The sequence below is a fragment of the Schistocerca cancellata genome, chromosome 9 (assembly GCF_023864275.1).
Source record: "Schistocerca cancellata isolate TAMUIC-IGC-003103 chromosome 9, iqSchCanc2.1, whole genome shotgun sequence".
NCBI classification, from domain to species: Eukaryota; Metazoa; Arthropoda; class Insecta; order Orthoptera; family Acrididae; genus Schistocerca; species Schistocerca cancellata.
The window spans coordinates 144,009,852-144,030,012 of NC_064634.1; the positions used below are offsets into that span (position 1 = coordinate 144,009,852).

The 20,161-nt window shown below is 41.4% G+C and overlaps 1 protein-coding gene across 1 annotated transcript in view; it reads left to right on the forward strand.

Annotated features, from left to right (window-relative positions):
- Positions 1-20,161, forward strand: part of LOC126101443 (lysosome membrane protein 2-like) — a 225,405-nt gene that overhangs the window by 129,456 nt on the left and 75,788 nt on the right. The window contains exon 3 of the mRNA XM_049912098.1: positions 6,466-6,629. Within this exon, the coding sequence (XP_049768055.1) occupies positions 6,466-6,629 (164 nt within the window). The remainder of the gene's footprint in view (positions 1-6,465; positions 6,630-20,161) is intronic.

The following is a 20,161-nucleotide window of genomic DNA, read 5'->3' on the forward strand; positions in this document are numbered from 1 at the left end:
TTTGGCGCCGTGCAGGTGAGCGCCACAATCAGGACTGCATACGACCGAGGCACACAGGGCCAACACCCGGCATCATGGTGTGGGGAGCGATCTCCTACACTGGCCGTACACCACTGGTGATCGTGGAGGGGACACTGAATAGTGCACGGTACATCCAAACCGTCATCGAACCCATCGTTCTACCATTCCTAGACCGGCAAGGGAACTTGCTGTTCCAACAGGACAATGCACGTCCGCATGTATCCCGTGCCACCCAACGTGCTCTAGAAGGTGTAAGTCAACTACCCTGGCCAGCAAGATCTCCGGATCTGTCCCCCATTGAGCATGTTTGGGACTGGATGAAGCGTCGTCTCACGCTGTCTGCACGTCCAGCACGAACGCTGGTCCAACTGAGGCGCCAGGTGGAAATGGCATGGCAAGCCGTTCCACAGGACTACATCCAGCATCTCTACGATCGTCTCCATGGGAGAATAGCAGCCTGCATTGCTGCGAAAGGTGGATATACACTGTACTAGTGCCGACATTGTGCATGCTCTGTTGCCTGTGTCTATGTTCCTGTGGTTCTGTCAGTGTGATCATGTGATGTATCTGACCCCAGGAATGCGTCAATAAAGTTTCCCCTTCCTGGGACAATGAATTCACGGTGTTCTTATTTCAATTTCCAGGAGTGTATTTCGCACAGTCCAGTGAAATTCTTACAATCCAGTAACATCCACTTAGAGAAAACACTCTATGAATCAAAACACCAACAACATATTTCTGAGCGAAAATAAAAAATTCCAAAATGTGATTAAAATATGTAATACGTTAAAAGGTACATATTGTAGGTCCCCTCTATGCCAAATATAATTCACTCAAAAAGGGTACAATTTTTAGTGGTAAACTAAATGTGGCTAAGGTGAAACCGTGGTCTAGGGGTAGCGTTTTTGATTCATAATCAAAACGTCTTCGGTCCTGGGTTAGATCCCCGCCACTGCCTAAATTTTGATAAATAATCAGCATTGGCGGCCGAAGACTTCCGGCCTTGTCAAAGAGGGCGGAGGAGCCCATAGAGGTTCAGGGCACTCTCTTGTCCTAGGGGTGGGAAATTGCCCCCAAAGGCGGAAGAATCAGCAATGATCAACGACATGAGGATGCAGAAGGCAATGGAAACCACTGCACTTAAGACACGTAACGTGTATCCACAGGACATGTGGCCTGTATTTGAAGAAGTGTCATGATGATCTCTCCATTGGCAAAAGATTCCGGAATAGTCCCCTATTCGGACCTCCGGGAGGGGACTGCCAAGGGGGAGGTTACCATGTGAAAAAGATTAAATAATCAACGAAAGGATAACGTTCTACGAGTCGGGACGTGGAATGTCAGAAGCTTGAACGTGGTAGGGAAACTAGAAAATCTGAAAAGGGAAATGCAAAGGCTCAATCTACATATAGTAGGGGTCAGTGAAGTGAAGTGGAAGGAAGACAAGGATTTCTGGTCAGATGAGTATCGGGTAATATCAACAGCAGCAGAAAATGGTATAACAGGTGTAGGATTCGTTATGAATAGGAAGGTAGGGCAGAGGGTGTGTTACTGTGAACAGTTCAGTGACCAGGTTGTTCTAATGAGAATCGACAGCAGACCAACGCCGAAAACAATAATTCAGGTATACATGCCGACGTCGCAAGCTGAAGATGAACAGATAGAGAAAGTGTATGAGGATGTTGGAAGGGTAATGCAGTATGTAAAGGGGGACGAAAATCTAATAGCCATGGGCGACTGGAATGCAGTTGTAGGGGAAGGAATAGAAGAAAAGGTTACAACAGAGTATGGGCTTGGGACAAGGAATGAAAGAGGAGAAAGACTAATTGAGTTCTGTAACAAGTTTCAGCTAGTAATAGCGAATACCCTGTTCAATAATCACAAGAGAAGGAGGTATACTTGGAAAAGGCCGGGAGATACGGGAAGATTTCAATTAGATTACATCATGGTCAGACACAGATTCCGAAATCAGATACTGGATTGTAAGGGGTACCCAGGAGCAGATATAGACTCAGATCAGAATATAGTAGTGATGAAGAGTAGGCTGAAGTTCAATACATTAGTCAGGAAGAATCAATACGCAAAGAAGTGGGATACGGAGGTACTAAGGAATGACGAGATACGTTTGAAGTTCTCTAACGCTATAGATACAGCAATAAGGAATAGCGCATTAGGCAGTACAGTTGAAGAGGAATGGACATCTCTAAAAAGGGCCATCACAGAAGTTGGGAAGGAAAACATAGGTACAAATAAGGTAGCTGCGAAGAAACCATGGGTAACAGAAGAAATACTTCAGCTGATTGATGAAAGGAGGAAGTACAAACATGTTTCGGGAAAATCAGGAATACAGAAATACAAGTCGCTGAGGAATGAAATAAAGAGGAAGTGCAGGGAAGCTAAGACGAAATGGCTGCAGGAAAAATGTGAAGACATCGAAAAAGATATGATTGTCGGAAGGACAGTCTCAGCATACAGGAAAGTCAAAACAACCTTTGGTGACATTAAAAGCAACGGTGGTAGCATTAAGAGTGCAACGGGAATTCCACTGTTAAATGCAGAGGAGAGAGCAGATAGGTGGAAAGAATACATTGAAAGCCTCTATGAGGGTGAAGATTTGTCTGATGTGATAGAAGAAGAAACAGGAGTCGATTTAGAAGAGATAGGGGATCCAGTATTAGAATCGGAATTTAAAAGAGCTTTGGAGGACTTACGGTCAAATAAGGCAGAAGGGATAGATAACATTCCATCAGAATTTCTAAAATCATTGGGGAAAGTGGCAACAAAACGACTATTTACGTTGGTGTGTAGAATATATGAGTCTAGCGATATACCATCTGACTTTCGGAAAAGCATCATCCACACAATTCCGAAGACGGAAAGAGCTGAAAAGTGCGAGAATTATCGCACAATCAGCTTAACAGCTCATGCATCGAAGCTGCTTACAAGCATAATATATAGAAGAATGGAAAAGAAAATTGAGAATGCGCTAGGTGACGATCAGTTTGGCTTTAGGAAAAGTAAAGGGACGAGAGAGGCAATTCTGACGTTACGGCTAATAATGGAAGCAAGGCTAAAGAAAAATCAAGACACTTTCATAGGATTTGTCGATCTGGAAAAAGCGTTCGACAATATAAAATGGTGCAAGCTGTTAGAGATTCTGAAAAAAGTAGGGGTAAGCTATAGGGAGAGACGGGTCATATTCAATATGTACAATAACCAAGAGGGAATAATAAGAGTGGACGATCAAGAACGAAGTGCTCGTATTAAGAAGGGTGTAAGACAAGGCTGTAGCCTTTCGCCCCTACTCTTCAATCTGTACATCGAGGAAGCAATGATGGAAATAAAAGAAATGTTCAGGAGTGGAATTAAAATACAAGGTGAAAGGATATCAATGATACGATTCGCTGATGACATTGCTATCCTGAGTGAAAGTGAAGATGAATTAAATGATCTGCTGAACGGAATGAACAGTCTAATGATTACACAGTATGGGTTGAGAGTAAATCGGAGAAAGACGAAGGTAATGAGAAGTAGTAGAAACGAGAACAGCGAGAAACTTAATATCAGGATTGATGGTCACGAAGTCAATGAAGTTAAGGAATTCTGCTACCTAGGCAGTAAAATAACCAATGACTGACGGAGCAAGGAGGACATCAAAAGCAGACTCGCTATGGCAGAAAATGCATTTCTGGCCAAGAGAAGTCTACTAATATCAAATACCGGCCTTAATTTGAGAAATAAATTTCTGAGGATGTACGTCTGGAGTACAGCATTGTATGGTAGTGAAACATGGACTGTGGGAAAAACCGGAATGGAGGGGAATCGAAGCATTTGAGATGTGGTGCTATAGACTAATGTTGAAAATTAGGTGGACTGGTAAGGTAAGGAATGAGGAGGTTCTACGCAGAATCGGAGATGAAAGGAATATGTGGAAAACACTGATAAGGAGAAGGGACAGGATGATAGGACATCTGCTAAGACATGAGGGAATGACTTCCATGGTACTAGAGGGAGCTGTAGAGGGCAAAAACTGTAGGGGAAGACAGAGATTGGAATACGTCAAGCAAATAATTGAGGACGTAGGTTGCAAGCGCTACTCTGAGATGAAGAGGTTAGCACAGGAAAGGAATTCGTGGCGGGCCGCATCAAACCAGTCAGTAGACTGCTGACCAAAAGAAAAAAAAAATGTGGCGTGAACACACACAGAACTCGTCTTGTCCGTATCAGTCATACAAACAGAGTTACATGCACACGAAAATACAAAAATTTGATAAATTATCTGAAAAACATGGATTTTCTAAGTGTGGTAGCACAAAAGGGACAAGTGATATCCAAGCCAAATTTCAAACACTGCATACGTAGACCGTAATATGATATGTGGCAAAATTTCAACTTGTTATTGCAAGGCATTTGTGTACAATAAAAGTTGACAGAGATGTATTTGGTTACGTTTCTTTTAATACGATTTAGCAAGTAATAGTGATGATACAGACAGCTTGTTTCAGATAAAGCTGCAGCAATTGTCAGGAACCATTAGGCTACAGAAAGTTAAACAATGGTAGTTTTCAGGGACAGAATGAGCCAATGTTAGGCAGTAACAACAAAGGAAACAAGCAACAATTACAGGTTACTCATGTTTTTAAGATTCTAGTTCAGACTGGTCAGTACTGTGCTCCATCGCAACGTTTCGTGGTCGATGGATTGGCCGAAGAGGTCCGGCAGCATGGTCTCCTCGGCTACCGGAGCCGAGTCCGTCGGATTTCTGGCTGTGGTAATTTTTAAAGGCATTAGCGCACGCCCAACCCATCGACGATATGCAGACGTTACAGGAGCGTTTTACCAATGTTTGTTTATTTATTTTGATCCAACATCTTCTGATTACAAAAAAGGTTTTTTTTGTTCCAGTCTTCTGGATAAGTCGGAGCCTTCTTACTAGGGCTACACATTGTTGGCTGGCGCTTTTATCTACACAACTTTTTCTAAATTTAGTTGAGAGAACACAATTACATATATGGACTATACATAAAAAAATTTGTTATTGCCATACTTAGATTAAGGAATCTACAGTTTGTGACACAGTATTCATATCTTACATTCAAGTATTTACAGTTTGTGAGACAGTCTGACATTGCATATATTTTTAGATAGATGGTCTTCCATCATACGAGTGTACTAAATCTAGAAACTCATCTATTGAATATACAGGATTGTTTAGGAGCCATAATTTTAATTTCGTTTTTAGTTTTGTAATGGGCAGTTTGGAGATATTAGGTTGCAAGCAATTCAGTAGTTTTATGCCTGCATAGTGAGGGCTTTTCTCATAAAGTGTTGTTCTATGGGAGATGATGTGGGGTCTCTCTCTACCTCTAGTGTTGTGATTGTGTATTTCTTTATTATGTGTTTTGTTACTGTTTACTGCCATAATGATTATCTTCAGCACATACAGTTAGTATTTTAAAGTCTTTAAACAAATTTCTGCAGGACTCCCTGGCACATTTCTTTCCCATAATTCTGAGTGCCTTCTTTCGTAAGATAAGTACACTTTTCATATTACCTTTACTGCTGGATCCCCATACCTCTATCCCATAGCTTATATGGGATTCAAATAGTGCAAAATATATTTGCCTCAGAGTGGTGATGTTACAAAAAGGTGTCAGTTTTCTTAGGACATATATGATAGTACATATATTTTTGCAAATATCATTCACATGATCAGACCAGTTTAACTCTGCATCAAGTGTCAGGCCAAGAAATTTGGTCGAGTATTGTTTTTTAATGTATTCATCACCCATTAAGATTTGGTTTTCAAGAGTTTTTTGCCTTCCAAGATCAAATTCAATATAGACAGATTTATTTGTGTTTAATTTTAGTTTGTTTTCATTAAAATATTGCAGAATTAAGCCTGCTGCAGTATTGGATTCCACTTCGAGGTGCGAATAGCTTGGATTGTAGCATATTAACGTGGTATCATCTGCATATAAGATAGCTGTTGTATGGTTTGTTATGGATTGAATATCATTAACATAAATAATCAATGTCTGAAGCACTGCTCGAATGGAGCCAGGTGTGTTTGAAAGAACTAGTGATTCACTGCGAATAAAGGCTGAAGGATGTTTCAGGATGCGTAAGTAACCACACGCAGTACTGCCTACAGTATGTAGTTTTACTTAACAGGCAGATGGGGATGAGAAGACACATTAGTCTATATCCAACAGGTAGTGATTTCCGGACACATCATTGTATGAAATTTTTATCTTGTTTTGACCGATAGTACCTCCTATAGAAAAATGAAACGCTATCTTAAAAGAACCTATGTTTATGTTATACAATTTTATATTTGCATGTTTTCAGGCTATGTGCACTGGCGTACGATAAATAAATTTGCGGCAGATGGTTGGGGATGACTCACGATTAAATCTTTGTGCGTGGTACGCACTGTTACAGAGCGTGGTGCTGGAAAACAACACGCAGGCGTTCATGTGGTGGCAGAAGCCGCCGGTGCAGCCGCTCATGAAGATCTACGTCTTAAACTACAGCAACCCCCAGCGGCTGTATGAGGGCAAGGACTTGAGGCCGCGTGTCAACGAGGTCGGGCCCTACACATACAGGTGAGGCGGTTACCACGTCAGTCTGACACATTTCCGTGCTGGCCTAAGGGATACTCGTTTCTCTTCAGTAAACTTTTTAATGCGATTCTGTCTGTTTTAATTATTCGGGAGTTGACCGTCTGGTTTTAATCTTTCGTTACTTTTTGCGTTTAATTTCATTGGGAAACCTTTGAGATTGAACTTAACATATACATGGATGGACATGAGAAATGAAAGACTGCAATAAATTTTTCATCTGTGATTATTACTTTACGTATGAAATATTCTGTTGCAGATTAATAAAAATGAATTTCTTTGAATATTCAAAAATAATGATTCAAATTTTACTTTTATTCAAGTACTATAGCTGTTTGTGCAAGAATAAAAATATTATTGTCCATCGAACTTAGCAAACACTTTCACGTTGCACTGGCTTTTTGTTTAACTGGATATACCACGACTGTCTTTGGAGTATAAGACTACCTTTACTATATGAAGCCGGCCGTGGTGGCCGAGCGGTCCTAAGCGCTTCAGTCTGGAACCGTGCGACCGCTACGGTCGCAGGTTCGAATCCTGCCTGGGGCATGGATGTGTGTATTCTCCTTAGGTTAGTTAGGTTTAAGTAGTTCTAAGTTCTAGGGCACTGATGACCTCAGCTGTTAAGTTATATATATATATATATATATATATATATATATATATATATTGCTAAGCTCTCATGAAAATTATCCACTTTTAAATACACTTTACGATATGTTCAGAATATATCACTTTTTTTGAATGAAAATTTACAGAAGCTGCATTTTGCTTCCACCCGTGAATGCACAAGATAAAATCCACTTCCATTCAGTCCGTGCAGAAGACAGGCGATTCTATTATAATATATTGCCTATTTATATCTTAACTAATTCTTGTAAGTCTTTGTCATTTTTAATTACATATCGTTTCTTCTGTGACGGTTTTCACATCCTCCGCCACAGATAGTATTTCACACTCTTTGAATAATCAATTATAATTGCAAAATTCATAATTATCGTATTCCTCACAAAATTAAGTGTCCTTTTGATATTCAATTAACAGAAATACATATGAATTATATGTTACAGTGAGCATTATACATCGAAATGTTCTTTTAACTTTCACTTTGGATGCGTGCTGCCAGAGAACGTTACAACTTTATTTTTAGACTGTCGGTGAGTGGCTCGTGGGGGAACGGAGAATTCGCTAGTCATTCCGTTACTTCCTTATCCTGTCATCGTATGGTATGGTTCACCATTATTAAGTTCCTAATGTATTAAAATTGCTTGCTGAACTGGGACAACTCAAGCCCGACACAGTGAACACACAATTATCTGCGTCAATACAAAAGAAGTATGGTGCTACATTGGACATAAAGTAGCAAACGTACTAAGAACTACAGCCAATGCAACAACTCTGGGTAAACTACTCAATCCTGGTGAAGTCCTATTCCCAAACGCTAAAAGAAATCCACTTAACTGGATAATGGGACAGACGGTGTTCTACATATTAACAAAAGAAAAAAAGCAAAGAAGATTTTTTCATACTCTTGACTGCACAACATCACCAGCTTGAACAGATAAAAAACTATCGACTGAAACATGCGACTTTTTCAAAGAGAATTTCGATGTAGACTTGAATGTTTCAAAGTCATTGTCTGAATTTAGAGTTTTATTCTCATTTATCTCTGCATTACATTTAAAATGTTATTTGAAGTTTTAAAGAAAACAAATGGTTTAGTTTACTGCATTGATAAACACTTAAGGGTTTGTGAGTTGACGTAGGCGAACTATGGCACTGTATCTCCAGATCTTCAGTTGTGTTGATTTTATTTGTATTTATTAGAAGCAGATTAATTAGTTACGAGGAGGGAAAATAATGAGACACTGGAACATGGAACCATTTTTGGTGTTGTTTGTAAATATATACGACAGAAGACGCCAGTTAATTTAATAGCTTTTCGTTATACAGAAAGAAGTTTACAGTAAAGTAGATCAGAAGTGCTTAGTGACTATGATATTATCAGACTTTCAGTTGTATTCATTTTGAGCCATATAACACAGCAGAAGACGTTTGTTACAGGGAAAGAAGAAAATATATGGAATAAAAACAGCCACCAGTTGCAGAAGGAAGAAGTCAAAAGCTCTGGAACTAAGTTTCAACCCATATAAAATGTCCTTCTTCAGAAGTCTTATCACGTTTTACATGCATGCCAATAGGTTTAGTCATAAAGAAAACTGACAATAGTAAAAACAGCCGTCTACCTTTGTTCAAAATGATTCAAATGGCTCTGAGCACTATGGGACTTAACATCTGAGGTCATCAGTCCCCACGAACTTAGAACTACTTAAACCTAACTAACCTAAGGACATCACACACATCCATGCCCGAGGCAGGATTCGAACCTGCGACCGTAGTGGTCGTGCGGTTCCAGACTGAAGCGCCTAGAACCGCTTGGCCGGCGTCATACATAAAATAACACACCTATTAGACGTGGCGTGTGTAACCAGGAACAGATAAATATGCAAATGCACATCAGATGTGGAGTGTGTGACCAGTAACGGATAAACATGCAACTGCAAGAGTTCTGAAGAAGGCTATTTATATGAGTTGAAATCTAGGTCCGGAGCTTTTGACTTCTACGTTCCGCAACTGGTGGCTGCTGCTGCAGCCATGCTTAAGATTCTAAAAAGGAAGAAAAATGTTTTGGTAGGGGAACACGTTGTACGTAGATGACAGTTTACCCAGGAGCACACTATGTTTCTTTGTCGTGCCTTGTCTAGTGACCGGTTTTAGAATCGCAAGAAGGAATACGCAGCAGAGACTGCCGTATACAGTTCCCGCCAATTTCTACAGTTTTGTTGTTGTTGTTAGACATACGGTTCTGTTTTGCGTAGCATCAGTAAATATTTCGCGTTCTCCTCATGTAAGTACCGTATGATATATGAAAGTTATTTGAAATATGTAGTTAATTCTTCAGGCACACAATTTTACGGTAAGTAAAATGCTATATATTTTTTATAATTATTTATGTAACATGTGGACAGTTAAACCATATTTGATCGGCCGTGTATCATCTTGTGGCTTGAAACAGAAGAAGATCTTCTGCTATGGAATGTGTGATACTTGCAGAGGAGCTGAGTTTGTTTAACGTCTTAACAATTTTACCTGTCTTGAAGGCAGTAATTTGTGTTAGTTTTCAACAGCTTCTATTTCAAGATGCGTTTAACTACTAAATTGTTTCTAACAATACTTACATTAAATTTGCTTTCACTTACTGATTATTGGTGTGTAGTAGAGTAATAATGTAACAGACAGAGAAATACATATTGACGAGATTTTGTGGGTTCCAAAGCTATTAAATTTCGATCTAATATTGGTACTAAGAACATGTCCACGTTGCACCTTGGAAAATGTTTTCACGTTTGGAAAAACCTTAGTTTTTCCAAAATAATTTTTGTAATTTTAGAAAAAGACTGTGGAACATAAAAGATGAATGCCATCTTTTAAAAATGGAATAGCAAAATATATTAAATTTCTATTACAGAGCTGGCTAGAAACGAAAGTCTAAAAAATATACCAAGGTACAACAGTCCGCCTTCAGAAGACTTTAGTGAATTTAGTAGCCGCTTCTTTTAGCAAATGGCAACTATCTACAGGAAAAGAGGGATGATATTCATTCTGGGCAAATCGCATTTTCTAATGGAGAACTGAAATTTAAAGGCAGTGAAGCCAGGCGAAGAAGGCAAGTCATGGAAGGAGAAAGTAAAAACGGTTGTGAGTTCAATCCCCACCTGAGGCATAGTTCTGCTTCACATCAGCCGGCCCTGGAAGTATCGTGGTTATAAAACTAACAAAAATAATTGCTCTGAACTTCACCCGTGAAAGGCAAGTTCCCATGTTCAAGTCACGGTCTAACACATAGCCTTCATTCACCACTCCACTGTGGAGTGTAAAATTCATTCTGGTCACATTAAGTTGGTAAAACTGAGCTATAGACGTCGAGCTATATCTCTTGGAGCTTTTACGGTTATCTGAAAATCTCACCGGAAAACCGAAAATTTTTTGGAGAGGTCGTCCACTAGTTCTCACGAAAGATTACTTACTGCTTGAACAACTATTCAATAAATGAAAAAGACTTGCCAGTACGTTCCAGGGATATCAGATTTCTATACCACTCAAAAAACTCCAAGTTTGAATATGTGTGTTCAACGGAATATCCCACTGAAATTCAGAAGTTATCTGGAATGAAATACAAGGAGCGAAAGCCTGTTTACATCTCGTAAAGAAAACAGACAGCAGTCACATGTCTCAAAGGACTTGAAAGGAAAGTCATAACTGATTAAGGATTGAGACAAGGTTGTAGCTACCATCCTTACTATTCAGTCTGTAAATACACTACTGGCCATTAAAATTGCTACACCAAGAAGAAATGTAGATGATAAACGGGTATTCATTGGACAAATATATTATACTAGAACTGACATGTCATTACATTTTCACGCAATTTGGGTGCATAGATCCTGAGAAATAAGTACACAGAACAACCACCTCTGGCCGTAATAACGGCCTTGATACGCCTGGGCATTGAGTCAACAGAACTCGGATGGCGTGTACAGATACAGCAGCCCATGCAACTTCAACACGATACCACAGTTCATCAAGAGTAGTGACTGGCGTATTGAGACGAGCCAGTTGCTCGGCCACCATTGACCAGACGTTTTCAATTGGTGAGAAATCTGGGTAATGTGCTGGCCAGGGCAGCAGTCGAACATTTTCTGTATCCAGAAAGGCCCGTACAGGACCTGCAACATGCGGTAGTGGATTATCCTGCTGAAATGTAGGGTTTCGCAGGGATCGAATGAAGGGTAGAGCCACTGGTCGTAACACATCTGAAATGTAACATCCACCGTTCAAAGTTCCGTCAATGCGAACAAGAGGTGACCGAGACGTGTAACCAATGGCACCCCATACCATCACGCCGGGTGATACGCCAGTATGGCGATGACTAATACTCGCTTACAACGTGCGTTCACCGCGATGTCGCCAAACACGGGTGCGACCATCATGATGCTGCAAACAGAACTTGGAGTCATCCGAAAAAATGACGTTTTGCCATTCGTGCACCCAGGTTCGTCGTTGAGTACACCATCGCAGGCGCTCCTGCCTGTGATGCAGCATCAAGTGTAACCGCAGCCATGGTCTCCGAGCCGATAGTCCATGCTGCTGCTCGTCCAGATGGTTGTTGTCTTGCAAACGTCCCCATCTGTTGACTCAGGGATCGAGACGTGGCTGCACGATCCGTTACAGCCATGCGGATAAGATGCCTGTCATCTCGACTGCTAGTGATACGAGGCCGTTGGGATCCAGCACGGCGTTCCGTATTACCCTGCTGAACCCACCGATTCCATATTCTGCTAACAGTCATTAGATCACGACCAACGCGAGCAGCAATGTCGCGATACGATAAACCGCCATCGCGATAGACTACAATCCGACCTTTATCAAAGTCGGAAACGTGATGGTACGCATTTCTCCTCCTTACACGAGGCATCACAACAACGTTTCACTAGGCAACGCCGGTCAGCTGCTGTTTGTGTATGGGAAATCGGTTTGAGACTTTCCTCATGTCAGCACATTGTAGGTGTCGCCACCGGCGCCAACCGTGTGTGAATGCTCTGTAAAGCTAATCATTAGCATACCACAGCATCTTCTTCCTGTCGATTAAATTTCGCCAGTAGTGTACTATGAGGTGTCAGAAGTTATGGGATACCTACAAATGTCGTGTCGGACCTCCTTTTACCCGGGGTAGTGTCTCAACAGGACGTGACATGGACTCAGCGAATCGTTGGAAGTCTCTTGCAGAATTATTGAGGCACGCTGCCTCTATATCCGTCCATAACCGCGAAAATGTTCTCGGTGAGTTTTTTGTGCATTAACTGACTTCCAGAATACGTTGCATAAATGTTCGATGGGGTTCATAATGAGCGATCCGGATGGACAAAGCTTTCGCCCGAATTGTCCAGTGTTTTCTTCAAAACAACCACGAACAAGTGAGGTCCGGTGACATGGCACACTATCATAGATAAAAATCCCATTGTTGTTTGGGAACATGAAGTCCATGAATGGCCGCAAATAGTGTGCACATAGCCGAAGATAACCATCTCCAGTCAATGATCAGTTCAGCTAGACATGTAAACATAGCCCACATTGTAACACACCAGCTTGCACCAGCTTCCACAGTGCCTTCTTGACAAATTAGGTCCATGGCTTTGTGAGGTCTCTACCACACTCGAAGCCTACCATCAGCTCTTACTAACTAGAATCGGGACTCAACTGACCAGGTCACAGTTTTCCAGTCGTCAAAAGTCCAGGAGAGGTGCCGCAGGCGATGTCGTGCTGTTCGCAATGGCACTCGCGTCGGTCGTCTGCTGCCACAGCCCGTTAACACCAAATTTCGCCGCACTGTACCAACGGGTACGTTGGTCGTACGTCCCACATTCATTTCTGCGATCATTTGACCAAATGTTGACTACACAAACTTCAGCAGCAATGACGACTCTATGCAAGCCTGCCGCCGTGGCCGAGCGGTTCTAGGCGCTTCAGTCCGGAATCGCGCGACTTCTACGGTCGCAGGTTCAAATCCTGCCTCGGGCATGGATGTGTGTGATGTCCTTAGGTTAGTTAGTTTTAAGTTCAAATGGCTCTGAGCACTATGGGACTTAACATCTGAGGTCATCAGTCCCCTAGACTTAGAACTACTTAAACCTAACTAATGTAAGGACATCACACACATCCATGCCCGAGGCAGGATTCGAACCTGCGACCGTAGCAGTAGCGCAGTTCCGGACTGAAGCGCCTAGATTTAAGTAGTTCTAAGTTCTAGGGGACTGATGACCTCATATGTTAAGTCCCATAGTGCTCAGAGCCATTTGATCCATTTTGAACTCTATTCAAACGGCGCTGCTCTCGGTCATTAAGTGAAAGTCGAAGACGTTGTCCGTGGTGAGAGGTAGTACCTGGAATGTGGTACTCTCGACACACTCTTGACACTGTGAATCGAGGAATACTGAATTCCCTAACGATTTCCGAATTGAAAAGTTTCATACGTCTAGCTCCGACTACCGTTCCGCGTTCAGAGCATGTTAATTCCTGTCGTACGGCCGTAATCGTGTCGGAAACCTTTTCACATGAATCACCTGAGTACAAATGACAGGTCCGCCAACGCATTGCTCTTTTGCACCCTGCGTGCACGATACTACCGTCATCCATATAAGAGTGTGTGCATATCGCTGTCCCATAATTTTCGTCACATCATTGTATAGCATACAGTAAAAGAAACCGAGGTGAAGTCTGGAAAGACAATTAAAGTTCATGGAGAAGAAATAAGAACTTTAAGCTTTGCGGATGACATGGTAAATCTGTCGGAGAAGCAGGTAAGCGGAGTGGATAGGTCTTGAAAAGAGTTCATAAAATGAACAAGTAAGACAAGGATAATGGAATTAGGAAAACCTGGTGTTCTACGGAAAGGAGAGTGTATTTTTATACCCTCAATTACACAGGAAAGTGAGAGAATTAAAAAAAGCGGATAGGTTAAAGCTACATATAATGGGATTTAGATCATTGGGGCGGCAGAAAGAAGAGGACTGTTAGCCAGGTAAGCATAGAGATGAAACAGGGATAATGAACAGGAGTGTGAATAACTCTTGGATACATCGTGGGAGCAAAATGGCTCTGAGCACTATGCGACTTAAGAACTTAGATCTAATTAAACCTAACTAACCTAAGGACATCACACACATCCATGCCCGAGGCAGGATTCGAACCTGCGGCCAGAGCGATCGCTCGGCTCCAGACTGTAGCGCCTAGAACCGCACGGCCACTCCGGCCGGCTCGTGGGGGCAGACAGTGATCAATGTAATTACTAATATTACTAATAGTTACTATTAAAATCTGTCAAATACAAAGTCTGATCAGAGGGGTACATACATTAAAGAAAATTATATAAAACTACAAATTTATAAAACGATGAATTATCAAAATGCTGTATGAGCAGGAGCCTCCTTCTGGTGGTAAATCACTGCTAGATAGAGCAGTGCAAGTCTTACTTATATACTGGAGGCTCCGCCCAGTTTTTACAGAATGATGTCATCGCTAACCAATGAGTTAAAAGTCAAATAACAACGTAAAATTTCGTAATTAAAGAACAATGACAAGAATGAAAAATAAAAAACATGGAACTTAGCTGGTTCAACAGCTATTGTCAGATAAAATATGTAAAAATATTAAAAATATGAGATAAATAAAAATCGTTTCGACAGTCCATGGGTTGCCTTCTCTGAGCCTGTCGGAGGACCATTTAGAAGCTACTAGTTACCATGGTAAGTATTGACGCCATTCCAAAGATGTGGCAGCAGGCAACTCTCCAGCGAAGGTGTTGTAATATCGATAGGCAAACACTGTCACGTCAGACGACGTACCATGAACAGCAGCATGTTGTTATGGAAATGATAGACGCTCTGCTAGGGCGCTTTCCATTAAGGAGACTGCAAACCGTTGACTGACGTGTTGCAGTAAATGCTGCACAGATACAAGTGCAAGGTGTAACAAGAGACATCCATTTGTATAGATTATTCGAGAGATAATAATTAGTTCTTGGAAATGAAAACTGAGGAAGAAAGTAATCGAGAGGGCACAGTACTTGTGCATAAAAATACTGCCTATGACGCTCCTATATATATATTGCAAATTTTACACGTGCCAGTATTAAACGGCACTGCTGTGTTTTATTTTACATGCCAGTCTTATAAACAAGAATATAGTTAAAGTATAACAAATAGTACTAGAAGACTAAGAATAAAACAATGATAGTGTAAGGTACGGAATTAACAGGTACCTGTGACTAACACTGAAGCAGGTGATATGCATTATTGCCCACTAAAATATATGCACAACATTATAATAACAGTTTATATTAACTTTTGTTTCTTAGTAAAATGTAAAGGAAAAGGAAAAACTGAAGAGTGGCTAAAACTTATGAGACAGGCTATGTTATTATAGAATATCACTTGCACATAAGTATATAAAAATGTTTATGAAACAAATATAGAAACATAAATCGTGTATATACCATTAGTCATAAAGTAGAGGGAATTTAAAATACAATGTTACAAGCCGTAATATCAGAATATTAAACGGATTAGAATTTGCACTACACAGTCTTAAAGGGAGACAGAGTAAACATTCTAAAAACAGATTGTCAGTAATAAAGTAATATGTGGTAAAATAATAAAGGTTAGAAAGTATAAAAAGTTTTATAGAGGTTTGAATAATTTTTAACAAATGAGAGACAGAAGAGTGAGCAACCAACTGCACGAACAGTTCGACGACGTTTGCAACAGCATGGATTATCATCTCGGAGACCATGGCTGCAGTTACCCTTGACGCTGCATCACAGACAGGAGCGCCTGCGATGGTGTACTCAAAGACAAACCTGGGTGCACGAATGGCAAAACTTTTTTTCGGATGAATCCAGGTTTTGCTTACAGCATCAAGATTTTTGTATCCGTGTTTGGCGACATCGCGGTCAGCGCACATTGGAAGCGTGTATACGTCATCGCCATACTGGCGTATCACCCGGCGTGATGGTATGGGGTGACATTGGTTACACGTCTCGGTCACCTCTTGTTCGCATTGACGGCACTTTGAACAGTGGACATTACATTTCAGATGTGTTACGACCCGTGGCTCTAACCTTCATGAGATCGCTGCGAAACCCTACATTTGAGCAGGATAATGCACGACTGCATGTTGCAGGTCCTGTAAGGGCTTTTCTGGATACAGAAAATGTTCGACTGCTGCCCTGGCCAGCACACTTTCAAGATCTCTCACCAATTGAAAACGTCTGGTCAATGGTGGCCGAGCAACTGGCTCGTCACAATACGCCAGTCACTACTCTTGACGAACTGTGGTATCGTGTTGAAGGTGCATGGGCAGCTGTACCTGTACACCCCATCCAAGCTCTGTTTGACTCAATGCCCAGGCGTATCGAGGCCGTTATTGCGGTCAGAGGCGGTTGTTCTGGGTACTGAATTCTCAGGATCTATGCACCCAAATTACGTGAAAATGTAATCACATGTCAGTTCTAGTATAATATATTTGTCCAATGAATAACCGTTTATCATCTGCATTTCTTCGTGGTGTAGCAATTTTAATGGCCAGTAGTGTAACAGCGCCGCGGCACTAACAACAGTTCATAGACTCCTTGGAGTCCAACAAACCGGTACGGATAATAATAACAAGATGTGGTCGATCGTCGTGGAATCAACAAATTGGCTGTACACCCGAAAGCACGACGTTCATCAGTGACGTCGATTAAACCTGAGAGATCACACCAAGTCATTGTGACCGAACTACATCCTTCCGCAACCAGTAGTGTGGGGAATAAATTATTTCACAGAGGCAGAGGTTGAAGCTTCCACTTATCACTGGTTAAAGCATGGATGGCGCCATCGAGTTGTGACACGCGGTCAGCTGAGTAACGACGTCAGCGCCAAGAGGACAGTCTCTGTGTTTTGCGTCACGATGGCTGCCTGGTGGTATTCACGTTGACGCAGCGATGACACGCTTCCAGATGTTGGCTGACCTACGTAAGCGACTTTCGTGCGCCTCCTTATCAAGGAAGAGAATTTCATCACAGCGACTCCAACGCTGCAGTTTCTTTCGCCGGCGAACTGAAGTCCATACTCGTGTCCGAGTGCGAGAATAAAGTGCATGAGGTATCGTCACGCTTGCGCGTGCGCTGTAGAAAACGTATGAAGATGTGTAAGAGACAAAACTCTGAGGGATTCCGAGAACTACAACTACACAACCACAACGGACAAAAAAATCTTCATCCCTCCATAACAGTCGAGGTGCATTACGAAGCCTGTGAATTCATCAGTCAGGAACGTATGCATGCAGCCTTGTAAACACAAACGTCGTCATCTTGCAGCACAGGAGCGTCAATAGCATACTCATAACAAAGTAGCAGAAAGAGCAGCTGCTCGTCATGAAACAAAAAAGCACCACCAAAATATGACAGAACTATCCACAGCCAGAACTACACCCTCCCCACACTGAGGTTAGAGACCTTATAGGGACGTTGTTGCACTTGAATCCTTAAATCATTTGAAGAGGCAAAATTGTCACGCGTGGGGCCACACGCCTGCAGCCAGCTGCTGGTCAGTTTCCCCGTTGTTTATCACGTTGAAGACTTGCAGCCTTTGGTTTCGATGCAGGTATCTTGATAAAATATAGATATATCCATATTCTTTCCCAAAAATATCGACATATATCGGTGACATTCTTCCCACTGATACATCAATATCGAAATAGCAATATCGAGTGCCATATTTTTATTTTATAATACATTTTTCACAATTTTCGGTAAGTATTTGAATTGTTCTTTTCTAATTGTAGTAGAACGTAATTTTACTTTATGAAGGAGTCTTACTAGCTTTTGAGCTTTCGTCACGTATAAGTAGCACAAACAAGTAGTCCGATAGCATTGTCGGGAGTCGGTGTGAATAGAATAAAAAGATTTCCGATGTAAAGAAATAGCACACCAGTTGCATTAAAAACCAATTTTTAACGCAACTAGTGTGCTATTTGTTCACACCGGCATTCTTCAAAAACAGTTGCTGAAAATGATGAACAAAAATCTAAATGACGAGACCAATCTTTGCGGTGTGCCGAGACGTGTGAGGGCAAATACTGACGTAGTGGGCACTAAGCGCTAACAACAGAAACTGCAACGTTTAATTTCACCGCGAAAATTTTGTCACTACAGCTGCAAGATCGCTGGCATCGGCAGAAATGAAAAAAAAGAAGAAAACACAGGAAAGTCGACATGAAGCGTTCCTGACAAATCCGCTATGTGACGAAACCGAATGACGGACCCGTCGGACACCTTTTACTGTGCCACTTACATGCAATTACCATTGTTGGCAAAGTGGTTATCACCAAGCGTGAACGCGCTCTAAGGAAGACGATGCGGCTGCTAGCTTGTTGGCGTACAGAATATCTAAATCAGTACTTAAATATACGACTCTAAAACCGTCCGTATATTTACAATTTACAGCTGACATTTTTATGGGCCGGAACGTCAATATTTTTTCCACCGATTTTTCGCCCTTCTTCGATATAAAGAGAACCAATAATGATACTTTTTTAAATATCGATATATCAGATTCCCGATATATTTAAAAATATCAACAGTCCTATCTTAGTGTAATCAATTCTCTTTTGCGAGGTACCAGACTGCACTTGTTCATTGCATGCAATGTTCACTCGGAAACTGGTTGAGATGAATCTTCATTCACTGATAGCAACAACTGTCACTGACAAGGTGTGACACTCATAGCAAATAGAGAGTCTAAAAAGAACCGGACAAGTGCGAGTAGGACTCGGACGTGTACAATAATAATAAAAATAATAGTAATAATAATTTCGTCTGTCCCAATCGCCGGCTGCAAGTCTTTCTATTGAATGTCACTTCGACGACTTGCGTGACCGTAACCTACCCCCAATTACCCAACCGGGAAAAGGAAAGATACAGGGAATCCGAACCACGTGTTTGTTTTTGGTGACTCCTCAAAAAGATGAGAGGCGACGGCTACGTGGAAACAAAGACTGAAAAATCCGTAATCCGAATGAAATTCGATCACCCGACCTCGCAGTTTCCAGGCATGCACTTTACCGCTAGATGAGCAGGCTTGACATGTGTATCCACAGTTCGTCTGTTATCTTTCGGTGAGCGAGTTTGCTAGAATCAAAATATTTAACACTTTTCTGAATATTTTGACTGAATTGACTTAGAAGCTTGAATGTTTTACACCGCCAAGGGACCGTTGACGTTAGTATTTGACACACATTTTAACTTGATACTTCTATTCGTTAATGAGAAAAAGGGTCTTAAGAGACAAACAGACAGAAAGACAAACGGCCGAGAAATGGCAAAATTATATTTTTATATGATATAATTACAAATTAACAATTTTCGTATTTCTTACAGGGTTATTACAAATGATTGAAGAGATTTCACAGCTCTACAATAACTTTATTATTTGAGATATTTTCACAATGCTTTGCACACACATACAAAAACTCAAAAAGTTTTTTTAGGCATTCACAAATGTTCGATATGTGCCCCTTTAGTGATTCGGCAGACATCAAGCCGATAATCAAGTTCCTCCCACACTCGGCGCAGCATGTCCCCATCAATGAGTTCGAAAGCATTGTTGATGCGAGCTCGCAGTTCTGGCACGTTTCTTGGTAGAGGAGGTTTAAACACTGAATCTTTCACATAACCTCACAGAAAGAAATCGCATGGGGTTAAGTCGGGAGAGCATGGAGGCCATAACATGAATTGCTGATCATGATCTCCACCACGACCGATCCATCGGTTTTCCAATCTCCTGTTTAAGAAATGCCGAACATCATGATGGAAGTGCGGTGGAACACCATCCTGTTGAAAGATGAAGTCGGCGCTGTCG